Source organism: Microcaecilia unicolor, chromosome 3, assembly GCF_901765095.1.
Source record: "Microcaecilia unicolor chromosome 3, aMicUni1.1, whole genome shotgun sequence".
NCBI classification, from domain to species: Eukaryota; Metazoa; Chordata; class Amphibia; order Gymnophiona; family Siphonopidae; genus Microcaecilia; species Microcaecilia unicolor.
The window spans coordinates 487970024-487997316 of NC_044033.1; the positions used below are offsets into that span (position 1 = coordinate 487970024).

At 46.6% G+C, this 27293-nt stretch overlaps 1 protein-coding gene across 1 annotated transcript in view; it reads left to right on the forward strand.

Annotated features, from left to right (window-relative positions):
- Positions 1 to 27293, forward strand: part of BCKDHB (branched chain keto acid dehydrogenase E1 subunit beta) — a 551902-nt gene that overhangs the window by 104993 nt on the left and 419616 nt on the right. The window contains exon 6 of the mRNA XM_030199070.1: positions 12347 to 12455. Within this exon, the coding sequence (XP_030054930.1) occupies positions 12347 to 12455 (109 nt within the window). The remainder of the gene's footprint in view (positions 1 to 12346; positions 12456 to 27293) is intronic.

Genomic DNA, 27293 nt, shown 5'->3' on the forward strand with positions numbered 1-27293 from the left:
GTTGAGTGGAGAGGGCGAAAACCAGATTGTAATGGGTCAAGAATAGCATGTGAGGAGAGAAAATCAAGGCAGCGGCGGTGAACAGCACGCTCAAGTAATTTGGAGAGAAAAGGAAGGAGGGAGATGGGTCGGTAATTAGAGGGACAAGTAGGGTCAAGTGAAGGCTTCTTAAGGAGAGGTGTGACCACAGCATGTTTAAAGGCAGCAGGGACAGTCGCAGTGGAAAGTGAGAGGTTGAGAATGTGACAGATAAAAGGAATAAGAGTAGGAGAGATGGCATTAAGAAGGTGGGTGGGAATGGGATCAGAGGAACAGGTGGTACATTTTGAGGAAGAAAGGAGAAGTGTAGTTTCCTCAATAGTAACTTCAGGAAAGGAGGAAAGGGAATGAGGGGAAGGAGAGAGAGGGGAACGGACTAGTGGAGGGAGAGCTAGTGAGGTAGAGAAAGCAAGGTTTATCTTTTGAACCTTGTTGTGAAAGAATTCAGCAAGGGTCTGAGGAGATAATGAAGGGGGAGTTGGGGGAGGGAGCACCTTGAGGAGAGAGTTCAATGTGGTGAAGAGAAGTCAAGGATTAGAGCCAAGAGAGTTGGTCAGTTGGATATAATAATCCTGTTTGGCACGTAAAAGAGCAGATTGGAAGGAGGTCAGCATGAACTTAAAGTGTAAGAAATCAGCAAGGGCCCGAGATTTCCTCCAGAGGCGTTCGGCGGAGCGGGTACAGGAACGTAGGTAGCGGATATTAGAAGTCAGCCAAGGTTGGGGTTTTGTACGCCTTACAGGGCGGGTCATCAAAGGTGCAAGAGTGTCTAAGGCAGAGGATAGAGTATTGTTGTAAGAAGAAACAGCCTCGTTGACAGACGTGGATGGTGCCACAGTAGAGAGGAGGTTTGAAACATGGGAGGATAGAGATGAAGGGTCAATGTCGTGAAGATTCCTAGATAAATTAGATAGGATAGGACGGGACTGGGAGGGAGGAGATTTAAGTGTGAAAGTTATAAGATGGTGATCAGAGAGGGGAAGATCGGAGGCAAGGAAACTAGAGGGTGAACAGTTGGAGGAGAAGATGAGATCAAGACAGTGACCATTTTGATGAGTGGGGGAGGTGGAGCATAGTTGGAGATTAAAGGACGACGTTAAAGCGAGTAACTTGGAAATATAAGAGTTGGAAGGATCATTAGCAGGAATATTAAAGTCACCAAGGATGAGAGAGGGGGAGGAAGGATCATGGAAGAAGGCAAGCCAGGCATCAAAGTCACTGAGAAAGGATGAAAGGGACTTATCAGGGGGACGATAAATGACCGCTATTCGAAGAGGCAGAGGAGAGAAAAGGCGGATAGAGTGGACTTCAAAGGAGGAAAAACAGTGAGATTGAGGTGGAAGAAGGGGTTGAAATCTGGAGGAGAGAGAGAGAAGTAGTCCAACACCGCCCCCACGGCCAGCAGGGCGAGGAGTATGTGAAAATAGATAACCGCCATGGCACAGGGCTGCGACTGAAGCAGAGTCATCAGGGCAGAGCCAGGTTTCTGTTATGGCGAGCAGATGGAGGTGACGCGAGATAAAGAGGTCCTGGATATAGGGGAGTTTGTTACAGATAGAGCGGGCATTCCATAGGGCGCAAGAGAAGGGCAGAGAAGAGGAGGGGAGTAGAGGAATAGAGATGAGGTTAGAGAGGTCACGGTGAGATCTGTAGAGTTTGGATAATAGTTGGTGAGGAGGGCCAGGATTGGGATTGATGTCACCAGCTGAGAGTAAGAGAAGGAGTAAAAGAGAGCGGAGGAGAGTAGGAGAGGTGTGGCCACGAAGGCGTCGAAGGCGAGAGGTATTTAGGTGGAATGGGGAAGGCAAAATGGAGGGAAGAAAGAGACGGAGATTAAAAGCCAAAAAGGAGGAAGAGGGTAGGAGAGAAGGTGAGGTGATGAAGTCGATGGATGGGAAGTGAGTTCCTGTAGCGGAGAGAGGTAGGGGGTGAGGGAAAAGATTAGGAAGGGACAGAGCTAGGAAAAGAATGTGAATAGGGGCCATAAACGATTAAGGTACTTTAGCAACTGGAAAAAGATTAGATACAAAGAGAAAAATGCCCCGCGCGCCATTAGGCGCGCGGCACCTAGAGCGGAGGCCCTGAGTGGATCGGGGTGGACCTGGGTGTCACCCCGGAGAAGGCTGTAAGGATATGCAGATGAGCTGCAAGTCCTCCACAGCACCTGAAAGGCAGCCGGTGGTAGAGGTGGGTACCTCTCAGCTGAGGAAAGGCTTACCAGGGGTTAGGCCGAAGCCAGCATTCCTCCCCCTGAGGGTCGCCGTTCATCGGGTAAATCTCTCTTATCTGTACCCTTCTCCTCCACTGTGAACTGCAGACTCAGTTTCTTTTATCTTGCTACACCTTACGTCTGGAATAGACTTCCTGAATCAGTATGTCAAGCTCCATCTCTGGCTGTCTTCAAATCTAGGCCAAAAGCCCACCTTTTTGAGTCTGCTTTTAACTCCTATTCACTTGTTCAGTACCCATGTCTGTTTAGTAAATCCCACCCTAAATAATTCCCTTATCCCTTATTTGTCCTGTTTGTCCTAATTAGATTGTAAGCTCTGTTGAGCAGGGACTGTCTCTGACATGTTCAGTTTACAGCGCTATAGAAATGATAAGTAGTAGGATTGTGAAAAATTGCAAGAGGACCTGACTAAACTGGGAAACTGGGCTTCCCAGTGGCATATGACGTTTAATGTTAGTAAGTGCAAAGTGATGCATGTGGGAAAGGGGAACAAAAATTACAAGTATGTGATGCCAGGTTCCATGTTAGGAATCAGCACCGAGGAAAAGGATCTAGGTGTCATCATTGATGATATGTTGAAACCCTCTGCTCAGTGTGTAGCAGTGGCTAAAAAAGCAAATAGAATGTTAGGAATTATTAGGAAAGGAATGGAAAACAAAAATGAGAATGTTATAATTCCTTTTTGTCGCTCCATGATGCAACCGCACTTCGAATACTTCTGCAATTCTGGTCACCACATCAAAAAAAAAGATATAGTGGAATTAGAAAAGGTACAGAGAAGGGTGACAAAAATGATAACTTGGATGGGACGACTTCCCTGTGAGGAAAGTCTAAAGTGGCTACGACTCTTCAGAGGAGATATAATGGAGGTCTGTAAAATACTGAGTAGAATGGAACAGGTAGCGGTGAATTGCTTGTTTACCCTTTCCAAAAATACAAGTACTTGGGGTAATGAAATGAAGCTACTAAATAGTGAATTTAAAAGAATCAATGTGTAATTACACTCTGGAATTCATAGCCAGAGGATGTGGTAAAAGCAGTTAGCTTAGCAGGGTTTAAAAAGGTTTGGATAATTTCCTAAAAGAAAAGTCCGTAAGCCATTATTAAGATGGACTTGGGGAATTCCACTGTTTATTTCTAGGATAAGCAGCATAAAATCGGTTTTACTGTTTTGGGATCTTGTCAGGTACTTGTATTGCCACTGTTAGAAACACCATACTGGGCTTGATACACCTTCGGGCTCTCCCATTATGGCATCGCTTATATTATGCAGGGCCCATTTTATAATGCACAATAATGATATTATCAAGCACTTTGAATAAATTATCTGCTTAAAGTTATAACTTCTAAATGTGCGGCGGTTATTATGCATAGAACTTATATGGATAGCAGCTGGATTTGAGTCACTAACCGTATACTTTTTCAGTCTGTGCCAGAGCCCACCAGATCCTGCTGAACTTTTAAATGGTTAACTTTATTCGTACAGTGATTTATACTGCAATAGTTAGTTGTCTCATTGATGAAAAAAATACAAGGAATGCTGATGACAGGCAGGTGGAGAAAGCGGGGGAAAAACCTGGACTATGGTGATGTGAGGGAAGAAGGCTGGGGTGTGAAGAGGCATGGCTGATTACCGGTGGGAATGTGAGTGTTATTTTGTTGTGATGGTACATTTGTGTTACGGGAATATGTATATTAGATTGAGCTGTAAAGGATATTTAACAACAATGCCGGCACCAGAAAAAACACTGATAAACACTGACACCTGGGGCTAGATGCATCAATCAAACGTTAAAAAATCTAAATCGTAAAAGTGCTTAACGAATTTGAAACAACGAAGAATGCACAAAAAAAACAGCTCAGAAATGTTCGGTGCGGTATTGAAAAGTACAATGTATCAAGCGTACATTATCCCCGTCCTTAATTTGCTCCTTAAGCATGCGCAGAGCAGCCACAAACGTATTAAACCTACGTAGGTTGCTTACGTCAGACTGGGGCGTGCGAGGGGGGGATCCCGACCTGCAAGCCTTTTAGCTGTCTGATCTAGCAGAAGAGTGCAGTTGAAGATAACTCTAAAAAGAACAACCGACCCTGGTAAATCCCCTTTTGAAACAAAAGACCTCTTTGCAGTTTGTTTACAGTACTGGGAAAATTGCCTTTAGGGTGTTAATTTTCAAAGCTGTTGGAGCTATAGAAATGCTAAGTAGTAGTAGAAGGGGAGAGACAGGATTTTTAAGCTGCAGGGAGACCAGTATGTTTTGTTTTATAATGATGCAGGGGAAAGCAAACGGAGAGCCACATGTTTGTGTTTGTATCTCACTTTTCTTTTTAAACATGCTGGCTTGGATTTTTATGGTGCAGGGGGCCTTAACGACAGGTCTGAGCACACGTAAAATTTCTGACGGTAAATGATTCGTTGCAATCATTGGTATGGTTAGTGCATTCCGAATTGTCCACATTTCAATGGTAGTTTCTCCTTTGCATTCCGTTTTCGTTAGCTGCTTGCTTCGTAGGAAAAAGGCCTTTAATGCATGCAACGGTTATGAATTTCCTTCCTTAAAGGGTTGTTAGAGGGTCGTTAAGGTTTAGTGCATCTAGCCCCTAGTCATTTTGAACTCCACTGTCCACAGGGGAAGAACTTCCAGAGATTGCTCTTGTCTTCACCACTTCCCGGAAGGTGCTGAGGGTGATATCAGAGGGTGGGGAGGGGATAGGTGGATGAGCTTGGAGAGTCTTGCCTCACAGGGCATCTTGCCTGTTGGGAGGTTTAGGGGGAGAGGGGGTGTTCAGGAGAAATTTGGCTAGTTTGGGGGCTCCTTGGCTCTTATGGATGTTGAGGAATGATGCTATTTTGAATCTGCCTTTTTATTGGCACTTATGCATTCCTCTGGGCAAGAACAAAAGCCAGTATGTAAATTTTTGGCCCGTCCAAGTCACAGTCTCACCACACCCCATAAATCTGTGTGGCTGTCTATGTGTAAATAGTGGCTTTACAAAATTGCAATTTATATATGGAGGAGTGGCCTAGTGGTTAGAGCACCGGTCTGGCAATCCAGAGGTGGCCGGTTCAAATCCTACTGCTGCTGCTTGTGATCTTGGGCAAGTCACTTAACCCTCCATTGCCTCAGGTACAAACTTGGATTGTGAGCCTTCCTGGGACAGAGAAATATCCAGAGCGCCTGAATGTAACTCATCTTGAGCTACTACTGAAAAAGATGTGAGCAAAATCTAAATAAATAAAATAAATAAATATGTGTTTCTCCGAGGACAAGCAGGCTGCTTGTTCTCACTGATGGGTGACGTCCACGGCAGCCCCTCCAATCGGAAACTTCACTAGCAAAGTCCTTTGCTAGCCCTCGCGCGCCCGCGCGCACCGCGCATGCGCGGCCGTCTTCCCGCCCGAAACCGGCTCGAGCCGGCCAGTCTTCTTTTGTCCGCACTCGGTACGGTCGTGTTTTCGCCGTGTCGAGCCCCGGAAAGTCGACCTCGCGCGTCCAATTTGTTTGAACGTGGTTTTTTTCCTTCGGGAAAGCTTTGTCCTAGTCGGGAAGTGCTCCGGAAACCCCCCGCCGGGTTTCGTGTAAATCCTCCCCGTACTTCCAGCTTTTTTGCCCCGGTAAGTTTTCTTTCGTCGTCGGGGTAGGCCTTTTTTCGGCCTCGGTCGAGATTTTTTCTCCCTCTAAATTTGGTGCTTCAAATTTCGCCATTTCGGCTTTTGATTTCGCCGGCGTGATTTTTCCGCCCATGACATCGAAGCCTTCCAGCGGCTTCAAGAAGTGCACCCAGTGCGCCCGGGTTATCTCGCTCACTGATCGACACTCGTCGTGTCTTCAGTGTCTGGGGGCCGAGCACCGCCCTCAGAACTGCAGTCTGTGTTCCCTGCTTCAAAGGCGGACTCAGGTAGCGAGACTAGCCCAGTGGAACGTGTTGTTCTCGGGCTCTTCGTCGGCATCGGCACCGGGATCTTCGAGTGCATCGACGTCGTCAGCGTCCAGACCATCTTCCTCGGCCGCCCCTGCATCGAGTGCATCGAGGCATCGGGCCTCTGCATCGGCGCCGAGACATCGGATAGCTGCATCGACGTCGGTGGTACCAGGACCTCGTCTGCTGATGTCGTCGGACGGTGGTGCATCGGGTGGAGTGCAGGTGAGGGCTGTCCATTCCCCTGCTGGTGGCGGTGAGCCCTCGGGTGGGTCTCCGCCTACCCTGAGGGCTCCTGCGGTACAGCCCCCCCGAGATCGACCTTCTTCAGTCTCGGCCCCGAGGAAGCGACGGGTGGATTCGACGTCCTCCTCGTCGGTGCCGGGGAGCTCCGGTGACATGCTTCGGAAGAAATCGAAGAAGCATCGACACCGGTCTCCTCCCCGTGTCGGCACCGAGAGCTCTGGGTCGCCGAGGGATTCGGCACCCAGCAGGCATCGGCACCGAGAGGACCGCTCACCCTCTGTTCAGGAGGTGTCGATGCGCTCCGCTCTGGACAGCCCGGAACAGCCTCCACGCCCGGAACAGGTACTGACGTCGACGCCTGCATCGACCTCTCAGCCTTTCTCTGCAGCCGCTCTAAACGAGAGCCTCCGGGCCGTTCTCCCAGAGATTCTGGGAGAGCTGTTGCGCCCTACCCCTCCGGTACCGGCGGTGCTTGCGCCACCGGTACCGTCGAGCGTGGCGCCGGCTGGCCCATCGCCCAGGTTGAGGTCCCCGACGTCGGTACCGCGTGCGGTACCGACCGCGGCCACCTCCCAGGAAGGCTCCCCGACTACGTCGGCGGAGGGAGCTTCGCCGATGCGGGCGAGGGAGTCTACCTCTCGACGCCCCCATCGTGGACGGGGTTCCACGGAGTCGAGCAGGGCGAGGTTGCAGACACAGGTCCGTGAACTTGTGTCTGACACCGAGGGTGAGGCCTCGTGGGAGGAAGAGGAAGATCCCAGATATTTCTCTGACGAGGAGTCTGGGGGTCTTCCGTCTGATCCCACTCCCTCTCCTGAGAGACAGCTTTCTCCTCCCGAGAGTCTGTCTTTTGCCTCCTTTGTCCGGGAGATGTCTACGGCCATCCCCTTCCCGGTGGTTGTGGAGGACGAGCCCAGGGCTGAAATGTTTGAGCTCCTGGACTATCCTTCTCCACCTAAGGAAGCGTCCACTGTTCCCTTGCACCATGTCCTGAAGAAGACATTGCTTGCGAACTGGACCAAACCATTAACTAACCCCCACATTCCCAAGAAGATCGAGTCCCAGTACCGGATCCATGGGGACCCAGAGCTGATGCGCACTCAGTTGCCTCATGACTCTGGAGTTGTGGATTTGGCCCTAAAGAAGGCTAAGAGTTCTAGGGAACATGCTTCGGCGCCCCCGGGCAAGGACGCTAGAACCTTAGACTCCTTTGGGAGGAAGGCCTACCATTCCTCTATGCTCGTGTCCAAGATCCAGTCTTACCAGCTCTACACGAGCATACACATGCGGAATAATGTGCGGCAGTTGGCGGGCTTGGTTGATGCTCTTCCCCCTGAGCAAGCCAAGCCTTTTCAGGAGGTGGTCAGGCAGCTGAAGGCGTGCAGAAAATTCCTGGCCAGAGGAGTTTATGACACTTTTGATGTTGCGTCCAGGGCCGCTGCTCAAGGTGTGGTGATGCGCAGGCTCTCATGGCTGCGTGCCGCCGACCTGGAGAATAGAGTCCAGCAGCGGATTACGGACTTGCCTTGCCGTGCGGATAACATTTTTGGCGAAAAAGTCGAGCAGGTGGTAGAGTCTCTCCACCAGCGGGACACCGCATTCGACAAGTTCGCCCGCCGGCAGCCTTCAGCTTCTACCTCTACAGGTAGACGATTTTTCGGGGGAAGGAAGACTGTTCCCTATACTTCTGGCAAGCGTAGGTACAATCCTCCTTCCCGACAGCCTGCGGCCCAGGCTAAGCCCCAGCGCGCTCGCTCTCGTCAGCAGCGTGCGAATCAGCAAGGCCCCGCGGCTCCCCAGCAAAAGCAAGGGGCGAGCTTTTGACTGGCTCCAGCAGAGCATAGCCGACATCCAAGTGTCAGTGCCGGGCGACCTGCCTGTCGGAGGGAGGTTGAAAGCTTTTCACCAAAGGTGGCCTCTTATAACCTCCGATCAGTGGGTTCTCCAAATAGTCCGGCAAGGATACACCCTCAATTTGGCCTCTCAACCTCCAAATTGTCCACCGGGAGCTCAGTCCTACAGCTTCCAGCACAAGCAGGTACTTGCAGAGGAACTCTCCGCCCTTCTCAGCGCCAATGCGGTCGAGCCCGTGCCATCCGGGCAAGAAGGGCTGGGGTTCTATTCCAGGTACTTCCTTGTGGAAAAGAAAACAGGGGGGATGCGTCCCATCCTAGACCTAAGGGCCCTGAACAAATATCTCGTAAAAGAAAAGTTCAGGATGCTTTCCCTGGGCACCCTTCTCCCCATGATTCAGCAAAACGATTGGCTATGCTCTCTGGACTTGAAGGATGCCTACACACACATCCCGATACTGCCAGCTCACAGACAGTATCTGCGATTTCAGCTGGGCGCCCGCCACTTCCAGTACTGTGTGCTACCCTTTGGGCTCGCCTCTGCGCCCAGGGTGTTCACAAAGTGCCTAGCTGTGGTAGCAGCGGCGCTTCGCAGGCTGGGGGTGCACGTGTTCCCATATCTCGACGATTGGCTGGTGAAGAACACATCCGAGGCAGGAGCCCTGCAGTCCATGCAGATGACTATTCGCCTCCTGGAGCTACTGGGGTTTGTGATAAATTACCCAAAGTCCCATCTTCTCCCAGTGCAGAAACTCGAATTCATCGGAGCCCTGCTGGATTCTCGGACGGCTCGCGCCTATCTCCCAGAGGCGAGGGCCAACAACTTGTTGTCCCTCGTCTCGCGGGTGCGAGCGTCCCAGCAGATCACAGCTCGGCAGATGTTGAGATTGCTGGGCCACATGGCTTCCACAGTTCATGTGACTCCCATGGCCCGCCTTCACATGAGATCTGCTCAATGGACCCTAGCCTCCCAGTGGTATCAGGCCGCCGGGGGTCTAGAGGACGTGATCCACCTGTCCACGAGTTTTCTCGAATCCCTGTATTGGTGGACGATTTGCTCCAATTTGACTCTGGGACGTCCCTTCCAAATTCCTCAGCCTCAAAAAGTGCTGACCACGGATGCGTCTCTCCTGGGATGGGGAGCTCATGTCGATGGGCTTCACACCCAAGGAAGGTGGTCCCTCCAAGAAAGCGATCTACAGATCAATCTTCTGGAGTTGCGAGCGATCTGGAACGCTCTGAAGGCTTTCAGAGATCGGCTGTCCCACCAAATTATCCAAATTCAGACAGACAATCAGGTTGCCATGTACTATGTCAACAAGCAGGGGGGCACCGGATCTCGCCCCCTGTGTCAGGAAGCCGTCAGCATGTGGCTCTGGGCTCGCCGTCAAGGCATGGTGCTCCAAGCCACATATCTGGCAGGCGTAAACAACAGTCTGGCCGACAGGTTGAGCAGGATTATGCAACCTCACGAGTGGTCGCTCAATTCCCGTGTGGTGCGACAGATCTTCCGGGCGTGGGGCACCCCCCTGGTGGATCTCTTCGCATCTCAAGTGAACCACAAGGTCCCTCAGTTCTGTTCCAGGCTTCAGGCCCACGGCAGACTGGCGTCGGATGCCTTCCTCCTGGATTGGGGGGAAGGTCTGCTGTATGCTTATCCTCCCATTCCTCTGGTGGGGAAGACTTTGTTGAAACTCAAGCAAGACCGAGGCACCATGATTCTGATTGCTCCCTTTTGGCCGCGTCAGATCTGGTTCCCCCTTCTTCTGGAGTTATCCTCCGAAGAACCGTGGAGATTGGAGTGTTTTCCGACCCTCATCACGCAGGACGAAGGGGCTCTGCTGCATCCCAACCTCCAGTCCCTGGCTCTCACGGCCTGGATGTTGAGGGCGTAGACTTTGCCTCTTTGGGTCTGCCAGAGGGTGTCTCCCGCATCTTGCTTGCTTCCAGGAAAGACTCCACCAAGAGAAGTTACTTCTTTCATTGGAGGAGGTTTGCCGTCTGGTGTGACAGCAAGGCCCTAGATCCTCGCTCTTGTCCTACACAGACCCTGCTTGAATACCTTCTCCACTTGTCTGAGTCTGGTCTGAAGACCAACTCCGTAAGGGTTCACCTTAGTGCAATCAGTGCATACCATTACCAAGTGGAAGGTAAGCCGATCTCAGGACAGCCTTTAGTTGTTCGCTTCATGAGAGGTTTGCTTTTGTCAAAGCCCCCTGTCAAGCCTCCTACAGTGTCATGGGATCTCAATGTCGTTCTCACCCAGCTGATGAAACCTCCTTTCGAGCCACTGAATTCCTGCCATCCGAAGTACTTGACCTGGAAGGTCATTTTCTTGGTGGCAGTTACCTCGGCTCGTAGAGTCAGTGAGCTTCAGGCCCTGGTAGCCCAGGCCCCTTACACCAAATTTCATCATAACAGAGTAGTCCTCCGCACTCACCCTAAGTTTCTGCCAAAGGTTGTGTCGGAGTTCCATCTGAACCAGTCAATTGTCTTGCCAACATTCTTTCCCCGTCCTCATTCCTGCCCTGCTGAACGTCAGCTGCACACATTGGACTGCAAGAGAGCATTGGCCTTCTATCTGGAGCGGACACAGCCCCACAGACAGTCCGCCCAATTGTTTGTTTCTTTTGATCCCAACAAGAGGGGAGTGGCTGTAGGGAAACGCACCATATCCAATTGGCTAGCAGATTGCATTTCCTTCACTTACGCCCAGGCTGGGCTGGCTCTTGAGGGTCATGTCACGGCTCATAATGTTAGAGCCATGGCTGCGTCGGTAGCCCACTTGAAGTCAGCCACCATGGAGGAAATTTGCAAAGCTGCGACGTGGTCATCTGTCCACACATTCACATCTCATTACTGCCTGCAGCAGGATACCCGACGTGACAGTCGGTTCGGGCAGTCAGTTCTTCAGAACCTGTTTGGGCTTTAGGATCCAACTCCACCCCCCGAGGGCCCTGTTTGTTCTGTTCCAGGCTACACTCTCAGTTAGTTGGTAAATTTTTTAGGTCAATCTCAGTTATGTCCTCGCCGTTGCGAGGCCCAATTGACCAATGTTGTTGTTTTGAGTGAGCCTGGGGGCTAGGGATACCCCATCAGTGAGAACAAGCAGCCTGCTTGTCCTCGGAGAAAGCGAATGCTACATACCTGTAGAAGGTATTCTCCGAGGACAGCAGGCTGATTGTTCTCACAAACCCGCCCGCCTCCCCTTTGGAGTTGTGTCTTCCCTTGAAGTGTATTGTCTTGCTACATACTGGACTGGCCGGCTCGAGCCGGTTTCGGGCGGGAAGACGGCCGCGCATGCGCGGTGCGCGCGGGCGCGCGAGGGCTAGCAAAGGACTTTGCTAGTGAAGTTTCCGATTGGAGGGGCTGCCGTGGACGTCACCCATCAGTGAGAACAATCAGCCTGCTGTCCTCGGAGAATACCTTCTACAGGTATGTAGCATTCGCTATATGGTCACTCAAATGCTGCTGGGGATGAGGTTTGTTATACTGTCTTTCTTATTATATACAAGTACTAATTTTTTTTAACCTTTATATAATAAGTAAACCGCTATAATTGTAAGCACAAAAAAATGGTACATCAAATCCCATCCCCATCCCCTTTCCTCTTCCCTGTTTACACATGAAGATACTTCTAAAATAACCCCTATAGTCGATTAAAGGTTCAACAACACAGAGAAAGTCCAATAAACAATTATCTCAGTCTTTCTCTTTGCATTTAACTGGTGCAAAGATATCCTTCAGTGTAGAGTCCAGATACTTTCTGTGAGTTTTCTTTTTTTTTTTTTGTCTGGTTTGAAGGCTCTTTTCTGATTTTGGGAACTGAGATAGTTGATTCCTTGGTTGCGAGGTAACCATCTGCTAGTTTGCATCCTTCGGAGTGTTCTTTGGCATCTGGTTGCTATAATACACCAGTATCAATGGCTTAGCTTCCTAATTTGAGAGTAAATAGTGTTTACCCATTCTGTTTAGGATTTACAAAAACATATGTGGTCAAGATTTTGTTTTTCATATGTTTTTCCTTGTAATTTGACAATTAACTCTTTTTTTCCAGATCGTCATTCCTAGAAGCCCTGTCCAGGCTAAAGGACTGCTGCTTTCATGTATAGAAGACAAAAATCCATGTATATTCTTTGAACCCAAAATACTCTACAGAGCAGCAGGTAAAGTGTATTTCTGTAAAGCTCGTAACAGCAAGATGTAATTTAGATTGTGTATTTCGGACATTTATGACTTAATAAAAAAAAAAAACAACTTGGCTTAAGCAAATTCACAAAGTCCAGGAATTGGCTACTAAGTTAAGTTCTCGCCTTTTTCTTATTTTGTTTGGCTCTTTTTACATAAATGCAGTCATTTTCTGGAATCTTTCTTTTTAGTGTATACCACATTCCTCTTATGGTGTCCCACTTTTGTAAATATTTTATTTGTACCTAGTCACATGTTTTAGGCTAAGCACAGCAGTTTATCTCATAAGCTGCATTCTTTCCTTTAAGTTGAACCACCTTTCATGGCACTGTTAATAGAGATTTATTAAAATCAGATTCACGAAAGCAAAGCAGTTTCTATTCTACAGCAGTACATAGTTTTGAGAAAGCATGGGAGGTTTTTGTTTTTTCAATCCCATGGCACCAACAGTGGTGCTTTTCCTACTGCTGACAATATTGTTTTGCTTAAGTGCCATGTCAGTTAAGACTTACAAGTTACTGCCAGGGCAAGAGGCCATGGATTCCAATTTCTGCACCCTTCCTTTCCAAAATGCTGTTTTTGCATGAGAACCGCTTTAAATGCTTCATTTTAGAGACAATAATTAACTTATGCTGTGAACAGGGAAAGTATACACCACACCATGCATATTAAAGGTTTGGAAGATCTGAAAAGTTTCCTTGTAAAGCCAAGAAACTTTGGAATAGAAATTGCTAGCCTGAATTTCATGTTGAAAACCTGAATTATCTGTTTTTTTTGTTTTTTTTTTATGTCTGTCCACCAAAGTCATATTTATTTAAATTGACAAGTAAATTCCAGTGCATATGTGTTGGCTTCAGCAAGATTCTGCACTGTAGAGGGGCCATCCTCAAAAAATGGACAGACACTATTAGAATTACAGGTCTCAGATAGAAAAATGAAGGCAGATAAAGATCTTATGGCCTACCCAGTCTGCCCATCCAAGCTATCTACTCTCCCTGTCACTCCCTTGTCCCAATCTTTCTTGAATTCAGATACTGTTTCATCTCTACTATTTCCACCAAGAGGCAATTCCACGAATTCATGACCCTTTTGATGAAGAAGTATCCCCTTTCACCTTCTGCCTATGCTCCCTCATTCCAGAGCTTCCTTTGAAAGAGACTCGTCTCCTGTGCATTTATGCCACAGAGGTATTTAAATGTCTCTATCATATCTCCCCTCTCTTACGCCTTTCTTCAAAGTATACATATTGAGGTCTTTAAGTCTGTCTTATAAGATTTTTGATGAAGACCACTAAACGCGCTGTGATTGGCTCAGAGACTTCCAGGTCTCTCAGCTGAGTGAAGCACGGCCAAAAAGGAAGTTTTTATTATTTGGCCAAAATGGAAGGCTATTTTTGACCAAAATGGAAGGCTATTTTTGTGATGGACGATTTCAACTGCACTCTCCCATATCAGCTGATTGAAAACCCGGCCAAAATGGAAGGCTATTTTTGTGATGGATGATTTCAACTGCACTCTCCGATATCAGCTGATTGAAAACCCGGCCAAAATGGAAGGCTATTTTTGTGATGGACGATTTCAACCTCACTCTTTGATATCAGCTGATTGAAAAATGGGGAGGTGAGCGGCAGAGCGTCTTCGGGCTGCGTATATGACATACGTTTTTGACAATTTTTCGATCCAGTGCAGCCCCAACGAGAGGTACAGACCTCTCGTTAGCTTTCCCGTAGTTTTCCAGTGTTAGGGCAAGCGGTAAACTTTGATGCATTTCATTTCAATAGGGTTTCTACACAATTTGCTCATCTGCATTCTGTTTTCGTTTGCTGCTACTGTCGTTGGAAATTGGGCTTTAATGCATTACAGGGTAGGAAAACTGTTCATTAAAGGCTCGTTAAGCCTCGTTTAGTTTAGTGCATCTTGCCCTGATTTCTTCTCCTACAGTGAACAGCTCCTGGTACTATAGCTTGCAGGCTGCCTGACTGCCCTCTCACACTGCCTGCTGGGCAGTCAAGGAATCCTCTGCTCACTGGCAGGGAACTATAATTAAAGACACCAGAGAAATGATCCGACACGGGTCCGTGTTTCGGCGGACGCATCTGCCTGCCTCACGGGTCACAAGAAACACTCTATGTCTATTGTCTACTTTCTGTCTTGCCTCTGAGACAGAAGTAACCTTCTGGGGGTCTCCTGGGGGGGTGCCTTGCCCCCCAGGCAGAACCCCAGGCAAGAAAAAACTCTGGCTACTAAATAAGTGTTAGACATAATAAATGTTTATTCAAATTGTCAAAGAAGCCAATCAGTAATTATTGAAATAGTAACAAACTCCCAATACAGTATAATATGTAGCAAATAAAAACAGAGTTTTCCCTGGGAGCTGTCAATATGTCCACCTGCTAGTGGACACACTGAGGCTCGCCATCCTCAGTTTTGTTTCCTCTTAAATACTTTTTCTTCCTTTCTTCATTATCTTAATTATAATTACCCTTCCTACCTAATGAATTTGCATCTTTCCAGAATATTCTGTTTCCTGTTATGATGAATCATGTTCCAACACGTTCCATCAAATTCTATCATTTATTCCCTTAAATTGACAGTTAGGGCCTGTCATGTTTCATTAGATAATGAGTAAAGTTACCCTGTTACTACCCCCACCCTCGTGCTAAGGCTATAATTTTAATCACACCCACTTACTTCTCCTTTTGATTGTTTATCTAGATACAGCAGATGACCTTAGTCATAGGAGTCTCTGTCTTAGTTGCTGACCAGCAACGTATCACAAGTTAGCATAGCATAGGCCAAATGTCAAACCACAACCTTACAAAGGTATTTTTCAGAAAAAAACACATTTATAGCTCTCTTGAACTCTTAAGTCTGCTCCCAGCTCAGGAAAAGCAAAATAGCTATATTAAAATAAAAAGTAAAAATATATATGGTTTGCACCTTTTCATGGCTTCTATGATATACACTATGGAAACAGAATTTTAATCTGGTGCAATAGATGCATGTTGATTCCAGGATAAAAGACTGCACTGGATATATAATGTGCAGTCTCACAAAACAGCTCTCAATGCAGTTGTAGTTGACAACATGGTATCTTAAACCAAGGACCTAGTGTGCTCATATATAAATTAAATAATATGGGAGGCAAATGGAGAACCCTGCAGCACTCCTTTAACAGAATTCCAGTTTGCAGATTGGAGTTTGTTCTTGTAGACACAGTAACATCTGCTTGTTAAAAATTCTCTAAAGCAATTCAAAACAGTCCCAGCAATTCCGATCTCATTTAGTCTTGTCAATAATACAGAATGATTTATTGGGTTACATTTTCTTATAGCTAGCACCAGTTTCAGAGAGGCAGTATCACTTATAAAAAACAGTTGGTCAGATCCTTCGTAGTACCCAACTCTGTAAACTTGCCCAGGATTACCTTCTGTCTTATATTACACCCTCACCACCCCCCCCCCCCCCACTTCATGTTCACATTTTGTGTGTTATATATACACAGGCAGTACAAATGGGACTAATTTTGTAACAGGATGCCTATGTAATCTGTCCAGAAAGGAGCAGATAATTAAAGTGTAAGTAGAAAAAGAGATGAATCCAATCCTGTGTCAATTGAACTCTACCAAACACTATAATGTTTCATTTAAAGGCCTTTAGAAATATAGGGCCCCGATAGTCAAAGCGATTTTGCTGGCTGCTGACCGGTTAAATCACTTGGTTGGATCTAGCTGCTAATATTCTGTGACAGTTATAACCAGCTAAGTGTCGCTGAATATCGCTGTTAGCACAGAGCACAAAGCTGGCTATGTTGAGGGTGTTCCAGGGGCAGAATCAGCACTTGGCCACTTAAGTGCTGATATTCAGCTCTTAAGCAGCCAGGTTTACCGCAGTCTGTCCTGTTTTTGTGTGGTAACCCATGGCCGCTTCAGTGATGAATATTGATTTAAGTGGCTATGGAGCTCATTTTCAAAAGGCAAAAGCATCCAAAATGTGGCATGAATCAGCATTTGAAAGTTTTTCTCACAAAGACGTCCAAATTGGTATTTTCAAAACCAATTATTGGATGTTTTTTCTATGAGGTCCTTCAGAAGTGTGTTCAAATCAGAAGGGGGCGTGTCAGGGACATGTTAAGAGCGGGGTTTGGGCTTTCCTAACACTTGGACGTTTTTCAGCCATAATGGAACAAAACAAAACCGTCTAGGTCTAAAACTAAGACGTTTTGAGCTAGACCTGTTTTTATAGCGAATAAGGCACAAAAAGGTGCCCTGAATGACCAAATGACCACTGGAGGGAATGAGGGATGACCTCTCCTTACTCCCTCAGTGGTCACTAACCCCCTCCCACCCCCTAAAAATGTGATTTAAAACATTACTTGCCAGCCTCATATGTAATAGGTCCACTAGAGTGGTATGCAGGTCCTTGGAATAGTGTAGTGGTCGGCGCAGTGCACTACAGACAGGTGGTCCCAGGCTCATACCTCCCCCTACCTGTTACACTTGTGGAGGAAACTGTGAGCCCTCCAAAACGCACCAGAAACCCATGGTGCTTCCTTCACTCGTAAGGGCTATGGTAGTGGTGTACAGTTGGGTGTGGTGGGTTTTGGGTGGGTTTGGGGGCAGGTCAGCAGACAAGATAAGGGAGCAATGGTGAGATGTGTACCTGGCAGCAATTTGTGAAGTCCACTGCAGTGCCTCCTAGGGTGCCCTATTGCTTTCCTGGGATGTCCGAGGGACCAGTCTACTAATGCTGGCTCCTCCTACATCACAATGTCTTGATCTTGAACGTTTTGCACTTAGACAGTTATTTTTTCCGAAAGTGGACCAAAAACAAAACATCCAAATCACAAAACCTTGTTCTAAATAGTATTTTTGAAAAAAAAGATAAGCATTTTTCTTTTTTGAAAATGACCTTCTTTCCTATTCAGATTTTGGTGTGCCCCCTACTGAAAAAGAGCTCCCTTGACCAGGACAAGGTTGAGAATTATCGATCAGTTTCTAACATTCCTCTCCTGGTAAAATTTATAGAGCAAACAGTATGCATTCAACTCAGAGGCTAGCTAAATGAAAGAAACTGGTTAGATCTATGTCGTGACTTTTGATTTTGCCGGAGCCATTTTCCCTTCCATGTCATTGAAGACTCCCAGTTGCTTCAAACATTGCTCCCAGTGCAACCGGACCATCTTGGGTACTGATACACATTCTTGGTGTGTTTGGTGTCTCAGGCCTGACCATAGCCTGGCAAATTGTGTCCTTTGTCTTTGTGTGAAGAAGAGGAAGCAAATTTCCCAAGAAGTTCAACGAGAAAAACTTTTTGGAGCTCAGACCGGTTCTTCGACATCGAGGTCGGCAGCATCGACATTGAAGGAATTGGGAATTGAGGTAGGGATGGCTGCTGCGAGACCCCGAAACATTGGGAGCACTGAGGCATTGAGTGGGTCTCCACCTGCCTAGAGGCCTCCTGCCATGCAGATCCCCTGGGATCGACCATCATCGGAACCGACACCAAGGCGACATGAGGATTTGACGTTGTCCTCATCGGCACCGAGGAGTCTGGATGAAGCACATCAGACGAAGGCCAAGAAGCACCAACACTGATCTCCTTCAACAGGAGTTCCGGGGCACCGAGAGACTCGGCACCCAAGAAGCATCGGTGCCGGGAAGACTGCTCCCCCTCTATTCAAGAGGTGCTGATGCATGCATCTCCCAGCAGCCGAGATCCTGCTCCCGCACCCCAGATGGTTCGACAACCTAACCCCACATCGGCCCCTCAACCTTTACTGATGGCAGCTCTCGACGAGCACATCAGGGCCTTGCTCCCAGAGCTCTTGGAGGGCTTGATGCAGTGATGTGCATTGGCATTGGGGGTGCCTGCACCTGCCATGCCTTCTGCTGCAGCCCTGCCTGGCCCTCAGTCCGCGGTGCGGCCCCGGTGTCAATTGCCACCCAGGACGGTTCTCCTTTGACGTCAGTGGAGGAAGCTTCGCCAGATTCAAGGCAGGAGCTGACTCCTCAACATTGTTTCCGAGGACATGGATCCTCCACATCGAGGCGGGTGGGCCAGGTCTCAGACATTCGTGAGGGAGGTGCTGTTCGATACTGAAGAAGAGCGCTCGTGGGAATTGGAAGAAGATGTCAGTTACTTCTCCGATGAGTCCTATGGGATCCGTTTGAACCTTCTCCTCCACCTGAGAGTCATTCACCTCTTTTGTACGGGAAATGGCACAGACCCACAGACCATTCCATTCCCCATAGAAGTGGAGGATGAACCCAGGGCAAAGATGCTCGAGGTCCTGGACTACACCAGTCCACCTAAGGAGGCAGGGATGGCTCCTGTCCATGAGGTACTCAAAGCAGTCCTCGTACGGAACTGGGCGTCCCCTCTATCTGTCCCTGTGGTGCCCAAAAACATTGATATCCAATATCGGATCCACAGGGAATCTGGGTTGATGAGGTCTCAGTTACCCCACAACTCCATGGTGGTGGATCCCGCTCTCAAAAAAGCTAGGAGTACCCAGGCAAAGAAGCTAAGACCCTGGACTCTTTTGGGAAGAAAATGTATCAGGCCGTTATGCTCATCACCCGTATTCAGTCTTACTAGCTCTTCATGAGCGTTTACTTGCAGAACTCAGAGAGGCAGCTGTCCAACTTGGTCGACACGCTCCCTCTGGAGCGGGCTGAGCCCTTTCACCAGCTGGTCAAGCAGCAGAAGGCGTGTTGCAAGTTCTTGGCCAGGGGCACTTATGACACCTTTGACGTGGCATCCAGAATCTCTGCCCAAGGTATAGCAGTGTGTAGACTCTTATGGCTGCGTGTTTCTGACCTGGATCATTCAGTCCAGCAGAGAATGGCGGATGCCCCTTGCCGGGGAAATAATCTTTTCGGAGAGAAGTTTGAAGAGGTTGCTGACCAAATCAAAAAGCACACAGAGGCTATGTCTTCTCTCTCCCGCCGGATGTTCTGCAACCACCTCCTCATCTAGGAGGTATTTTGGTGGATCGCAGAGTACTTCCTATTCCTACTCCAGGCATAGGTATGCTCCTGTGGCTCACCAGCCTGCTCAGGCTCAGCCCCAGCACGCTTGATCTCATCAACAGCGTGTTCCCAAGGCCCTTGCTGTGCCCCAGCAAAAGCAAGGGACGAGTTTTGACTGGCTCCAGCAGAGCATAGCCGCAGTCAAAGTGTCTATGCCGGACGACTTGCCAGTTGGAGGGAGGTTCAAATTTTTTCCACCAAAGGTGGCCTCTTATAATCTCCAACCGGTGGGTTCTTTAAATAGTTTGGTTAGGGTACACCCTCAATTTGTTATCCAAACCTCCAAATTGCCCACCGAGAGCTCATTCATTCAGCTCGCATCACAAGCAGGTACTTGCAGAGAAACTCTCCGCCCTTCTAAAGGGCCATGCGGTCGAACCTGTTCCACTGGGAGAAGAAGGGGAGGATGCAGCCCACCCTAAACATAAGGGCCCTGAACGGATTCCTAGTCCGAGAAAAGTTCAGGATGGTTTCCCTGGGCACCCTTCTTCCCATGATTCAGAAAAAAGATTGGCTATGCTCTCTGGTCTTAAAGGCTCCATATACACACATTCCGATACTTTCAGCACACAGGAAGTATCTTCGATTTTGGCTGGGAACACATCACTTTCAGTACTGCGTGTTGCTTTTTGGCCTCGCATCAGCTCCCAGGGTTTTAAAAAATGCCTAGTGGTAGTCACAGCATCGTTAAGCAGGCTGGGAGTGCATGTGTTCCCTTATCTCGATGTTTGGCTGGTGAAGAGCACCTCAAAGGAAGGTGCTCAGGAGTCAATGTGGATGACTGTTCAGGTGCTGGAGCTACTAGGGTTCATTATCAACTGCCCCATCTCCATCCAGTTCAACAATTGGAGTTCATAGGAGCCCTGCTCGATACAAAGAATGCCCGAGCCTATCTCCCGGAGATGAGTGTGGACAACCTTCTGTCCCTTGTGTCCAAGGTTCGGACATCGCAGCGGGTCACAGCTCGGCAGATGTTGAGATTGTTGGGCCACATGGCTTCCACAGTATATGTTACACCCATGGCACATCTTCACATGAGATCTGCTCAATGGACCCTAGCTTCTCAGTGGTATCAAGCCACAGGAAGTCTGTAGGAAGTCAACTGAGTGTCCCTGGAGCTTGTGCCCTCTCTTTAATGGTGGACAATTGGGTCCAATTTGACCTTGAGACTACCATTCCAAATTCCTCAGCTGCAAAAAAATGCTGATGATGGATGAATCTCTTCCTGGGGTGGGGATCTCATGTAGATGGGCTTAACACTCAAGGAGCTTGGTCCTTCCAGGAAACAGGTCTTCAGATCAACCTCCTGGAGCTAAGAGCGATCTGGAACACTTTGAAGGCTTTCAGAGAACAGCTGTCCAAACAAATAATTCTAATTCAAACAGACAATCAGGTTGCAATGTGTTATATCAACAAGCAGGGAGGCACCAGATCTCGCCCTCTGTGTCAGGAAGCCGTATAAGGGGGTTAAGGATGAGATGTGTACCTAGGACCTTTTATGTGAAGTCCACTGTAGTGCTCCCTAGGGTGTCCCACTGCTCTGCTGGAATGTCTGTGTGGCTAGTCTACTAAGAATGCTGGCTCCTCCTACATCCCAATGGCTTGATTTTATGCGTTATTCACTTGGACATTTGTTACTGAAAATGGTCCAAAAAGATAGACACACTAATCTCAAACCATCTAGAAAATGGCCATTTTCAAAACAAAATGTCCAGACATCATATCAGAAATGCCCCTCCACAATGCCTTTTTAGTAAGCTGTAATAAGGATTTAGACTTACATGTCTTAATGCAGTTTGGAACGTGCTAACTGCAAAACCTCTGTAGCCATTTTAAGGCTGAAAAGGGGCATTGCTGGTATGTGAGGATAACAGCATGGCAGATTATTGAGAATCAGTTAACTATACTTGTTCTAAGATTTGCAGTTAACACATGTGAAGGTAACATAAAATTTTGCACTAGCTGCTTAACCTAGGAGTTAATATATAATGACTATTTACTAGGCATTAGCTGTTTTTGATGTGTTTTAAAGGCTTGCTGTACATTAATTCTCACATTAAACAGCTAACAGCTAGTAAATGGGTCTCTATGTAATTCTGAAATACTAGCATATATTATATTAAAATGCTATTTTTTTCTAGCTAAATGCTGTGCACGTGGGATAGTATCCAAGCAGAAAAGATGAATCTGAGTCTGTAAGAGCAGTTACCGCTCAGTAGAGTGTCAAGAAGTATATAACAGTAGGGAAACTGAAGGGGAAAATAAGTCATGTTGACATTATCATATTTAGGAAACTTGTGGACAGCCTTCTCTGGAATGTCATTTGACCTTTTCAGTTTCATTTAATGTCACATAAAAGATGCTGAAATGAGTATGACTTGCATCAATGGTTGCTGTGGTGACAGAGAGATTCTTATTGTAATCGTATCAACTTAAAATGGAATTTGTGTACCCTTTAAAAGGAGAACTTGTTTTTCAGAATGAGTTAGGAAATGCTAATGGATGTTTTCATGACTCCCACACCTTTTTCATGGTATTTTTAGGCTGTAGAGATGATCAGTTTGAAGAAACAAATGTAAAAGCAAGATAAACACTGCCTGAATACCCAAGTAGATAATGACTACATGGACATAATTTCTTTTAGTACACATTACTGGGCTTAGCAATACTGCTGTGTACACAGTCATATGAAAAGATGGTATTGGAAAGGAAAAGGAATAAGACTTGCAGGCTTATTTTTGAAAGAGAAGGGCGCCCATCTTTTGACACAAATCGGGAGATGGGCGCGTCCTTCTCTCAGGGTCGCCCAAATTGGCATAATCGAAAGCCGATTTTGGGCGTCCCCAACTGCTTCCCGTTGCGGGTATGACCAAAGTTCCCGGGGGTGTGTCGGAGGCGTAGCGAAGGTGGGACTAATAGATGGGCGTCCTTGAGCAATAATGGAAAAAAGAAGGGCGTCCCTGACGAGCTCTTGGCCGACTTTACTTGGTCCATTTTTTCTTACGACCAAGCCTCAAAAAGGTGACCGAACTGACCAGATGACCACCGGAGGGAATCGGGGATGACCTCCCCTAACTCCCCCAGTGGTGACTAACCCTCTCCTACTCTGAAAAAAAAAAACAACTTTAAAAGCTTTTTTTGCCAGCCTCAAATATCATACTCAGGTCCATTGCAGCAGTATGCAGGCCCCTGGGGGGTGTGTGTGTCAGCGGAGGTATAGCGAAGACATGGACGTCCTTCTTTCAAACATTTTGGACGTTCTGAACTGCCCCCCCCCCCTCCACAGGGATGGCCAAATTTCAAGGGCGTGGAGTGAAGTGGATGAGTGGCCTAGTGGTTAGAGCACTGGTCTTGTAATCCAGAGGTGGCCGGTTCAAATCCCACTGCTGCTACTTGTGATCCAAAATCCAAATAAATAAATAAAGGGCATGTCGGAGGCATAGCAAAGGCATGGACATCCTTCTCACAGAAACATCCACATTTTGGACGTCCTCAACTGCCCGTTGCAGGGACGGAGGCAAAGCGAAGGTGCCTAACACTTGGACGTCTTTCACCCATACTAAAAAAAAAAAAAGACGTCCCTGACGAGCACTTGGATGTTTTCATCTGGACTTGTGTTTTTTAAAGGTTGTAGACGGCTATGGCATGCGCAGAGTAGCCACGCATAACGCTTGGCTGCTCTTCACTGGCTTCCCCTCCTTAGGAAGGAAATCGTGAGCAAATGAGCTAACAGCGAGCAGCTCATTTGCATGCAGTTTCCTTCTTGCATGCCCGTTCCTTTCCAAATCGCTAAGGGATCGGTAAGGGAAGGGCTTTTTCCATTCAGTTAGTGCATCACTTAGTCCACTGCAGTGCCCCCTAGGGTGCCTGGTTGGTGTCCTGGCATGTGAGGGGGACCAGTGCATTATGAATGCTGGCTCCTCCCACGACCAAATGAGTTGGATTTGGTCATTTTTGAGATGGGTGTCCTCGGTTTCCATTATCGCCGAAAACCAGGGACGACCATCTCTAAGGTTGACCTAAATGTTGAGATTTGGGCGTCCCCGACCGTATTATCGAAACGAAAGATGGACGCCCATCTTGTTTTGCTAATACGGGTTTCCCTGCCCCTTCACGGGGACGTCCTGCAAGGACGCCCTCAGGAAAACTTGGGCGCCCACGTTCGATTATGCCCCTCTTGGTATACCACCTTTCTGTGGTTACAATCAAAGTGGTTTACATATTATATACAGGTACTTATTTTGTACCTGGGGCAGTGGAGGGTTAAGTCACAAGAAGCTGTGGTGGGAATCAAACCCAGTTCCCCAGGTTCTCAGGCTGCTATAGTAACCACTAGGCTACTCCTTTACTGTATTGGCTACAAAAGACAGTGCTATATTTCTTTTGTGGTTAGATACGTACTGATATCATCATGTCTTTCTTTATATAATAAAGCAGTGTCAAATGGAGTTAATATTATGGACAATGGAGCTCTGTGGACAGGAGAATTTTGAAGGATTTCAGCTACAAAAAAGGAAATTCAGACCACATTAACTTATTTTTCCTTTCAGTATAACAAGAGCTTTCATTGATGTAAAGCTCCTGCGGATAACTGATTCTATTTCTGTTATTAGATTTCTTGATATACCACCTTTCTGTGGAATGCATTTCTAATCTATCTTGCATAAGAGGAAAGGTATAGGATTTCCAGCATGATTATCACTTATCTCTAGAATTCTTACATTGCTTAGTTTGTTAATAGATGCTCTTTTTTTTCTTCTTCTTGTCCCTCCTCCTTTCTTTTTTTGAGGGGTAGCCTCATCCTATGTTTTGGTCTTCAAGCCCTTTTGGAACCTGCTTTTACCCTCCTTCCATTGCCATTAGTGAAGGGATGGAGGGACTGAGAATGAAATTCCATGAGCTTTCATTTCTTCTATCATGAATATTTCCTCAGTTTTAACCTTATTTCTCCTCCAGTCCCATGTAGACAATGAAGTAGCATATCTGTGAATGGGGGGCACAGATCACAAGTATGCTTCTAATCCGTTCAGTTGGTGTCATGTTCGATGGCTGACTACCTCCACTACTGGCTTCTTTCTTCTTTCATGCCCGGTGAATGTTGCCTCCATACTGTCACCAATCCCAGCCAGCCTGAAGAGAACAAGTTAGGTTTCTGAATCCATGCCAAGACTTTCACACATTGCTGCAAGGTCTTGGGGAAAAAACAGGTAGAGTACCATGGCTGAGCACGATGATTCCTATTAACCATTCTTTCATTTTCTTTTCTTTTTGAAAAGTAAAGTATCTTAAAATGGGGTTATATATTTTAAAACTATATTAAAATGATAGCTCTCGCCAGGGCAGTGTCTCCAGATGGGTTAGTTTTGTGTTTACCGTTTTTATTTCCCAGTATGGATGGCATATGGGCTCATTTTCGAAAGAGAAGGATGTCCATTTTTCGACATAAAACGGAAGATGGATGTCCTTCTCCCAGAGACGTCCAAATTGGTATAATTGAAACCCGATTTTGGACGTCTCCAACTGCAGTCTTTTGCAAGGATGTCCAAATTTCAAGGGGGTGTGTCAGAGGTGCAGCGAAGGCGGGACTTGGGCGTGCCTAACACTTGGATGCTCTTGACCTATAATCGAAAAAACCAAGGACGTCCCTGACAAACACTTGTACGTTTTTACCCGGACGTGTTTTTATTATGAATAAGGCAGAAAAAGGTGCCTGAAAGGACCAGATGACCACCAGAGAGAATTGGGGATGACCTCCTGTTACTCCTCCAGTGGCCACTAACCCCTTCCCACCCTCAAAAAACATCTTTAAAAATATGTTGTGCCAGACTCAGATGTCATACTCAGGTCCATGACAGTGCATGCAGGTCCCAGGAGCAGTTTTAGTGGATACTGCAGTGCACTTCAGACAAGCGGACCCAGGCCCATACCCCCCCCCCCCCACCTGTTACATTTGTGGAGGAAACAGCAAGCTCTCCAAAACCCACCACAAACCCACTGTACCCATGTATAGGTGCCCCCTTCACCCATAAGGGCTATGGTAGTGGTGTACAGTTGTGGGTAGTGGGGTTTGGGTTTTTTTTTGTGGGGTTCAGCATACAAGGTAATGGAGCTATGTTTTTGGAAGCATTTTATGAAGTCCACTGCAGTGCCCCCTAGGGTGCCCAGTTGGTGTCCTGGCATGCACTACAAATGCTGGCTCCTCCCACGCCCAAATGGCTTGCATTTGTACATTTTTGACATGGATGTCTTTGGCTTCAAAAGTCAGAAATGTCCATGTCTAAAGACGTCCAAAATTAAGGATTTGGATGTCTCTGACAGTATTTTCGAAACGAAAGATGGATGTCCATCTTGTTTCGAAAATACGGGTTTCCCCACCCCCGGATTTCGCCGTTTTGCAAGGACATCCAAATCGCAACTTGGACATTTCTTTCAAAAATGCTCCTCATAGTAACTTAGTAGATGATGGCAGATAATGATCTGCACGGGCCATCCAGTCTACCCAACAAGATAAACTGTAGCAGACTTATCTCTTCTACGCTTTCTTCTTGAACTTCCTTTCCTATATAACATTGTAGTTCCTTTATAGCTATCATTTTTACTTTATTTCCTTTTAATCTTTTCTTAACATTTTAAATGTGTAATGTAAACTGCTCAGAAATTACCCCTAATGGGCTGTATATAACAATTTTTCAGAAACTTGAGAAACTCCTAGCATATGGTATGATGTGATATAACATATGCTACTTGATCTTGCCATTATCTGGGCACAGACTATAGAGTCCGCCTGGCACTGTCCAGATCTATCTGGCCATAATTAAGGCACAGACCGTAGAAGGGTTGATTCATGTATTGCATAGCTTTTTCTTTTTCATATGAACTTAAAGGGTCACTAGGAGTAATAAGCATAAATGTATTTGACTGCTCATCTATAGAAGGCGGATTCTTTAACATGCAGAGGTTGGGCGCCAAACAATTAGCTATTGTGGCTAAAGTGATCCATGATTTATGGGAACCCTGTGTTGTTACTTTTTGTAGAGATTGGAAATGTTTCTGAGATGATTTGAAAATAATAAAAATATTAAAAAAAAAAATACAAAATAAAATGTATTGTACTTACCAAGAGTCTGGTTATCAATAATACAGTGTTCAACAACCAAATTATGAAGATAAAAGAGAAAGTAAACATTTCAATTGCAACAACATTAATTGCAAATCAATTAATTGCAAGTACTGTACTGTACTTGTAATCTTAACCAAAGATTACAAGTACAGTACTGTATAGTGCTGTAGCAAAGGCCAGAAGTAAAAAAAAAAAAAAATTATACCAGAGGGCTAAACCCAGTTTCCTTGAACAAAATATGCAGTAAGTTTCTGCTGCTTTAGATTTGCAAGTTTTTCCCTTTCAGATAAAATCAGCAATTCCACAAGCTTGAATTAGCTGATCTGATTGAGTGTTATGCTTCTCCATCCACTTGATAATTCTTTCCATTGAAATTACAGCTTCTGAGTCAGGAATTGGTACTTCAGAATCACCATTTTCCTTATCATCTGTGTCGTCATTAGTACAGCCTACAACATCTTCATTCACCTCAGAAGCACTAACAGCAGATATGATCTCTTCTTCAGTGTGATATTCTGAAATTAGGCAAGGCTCATCTAGCTCCAGCTATTGGTCTGTGATATCCGTGATACATCTATGCCCAAGTTTTTGATGAATTGGAAGAAGGATTTAACTCAATCATGTGTTTCTGTTTGTATTGTATTATTGATGTCTTTTTCATTA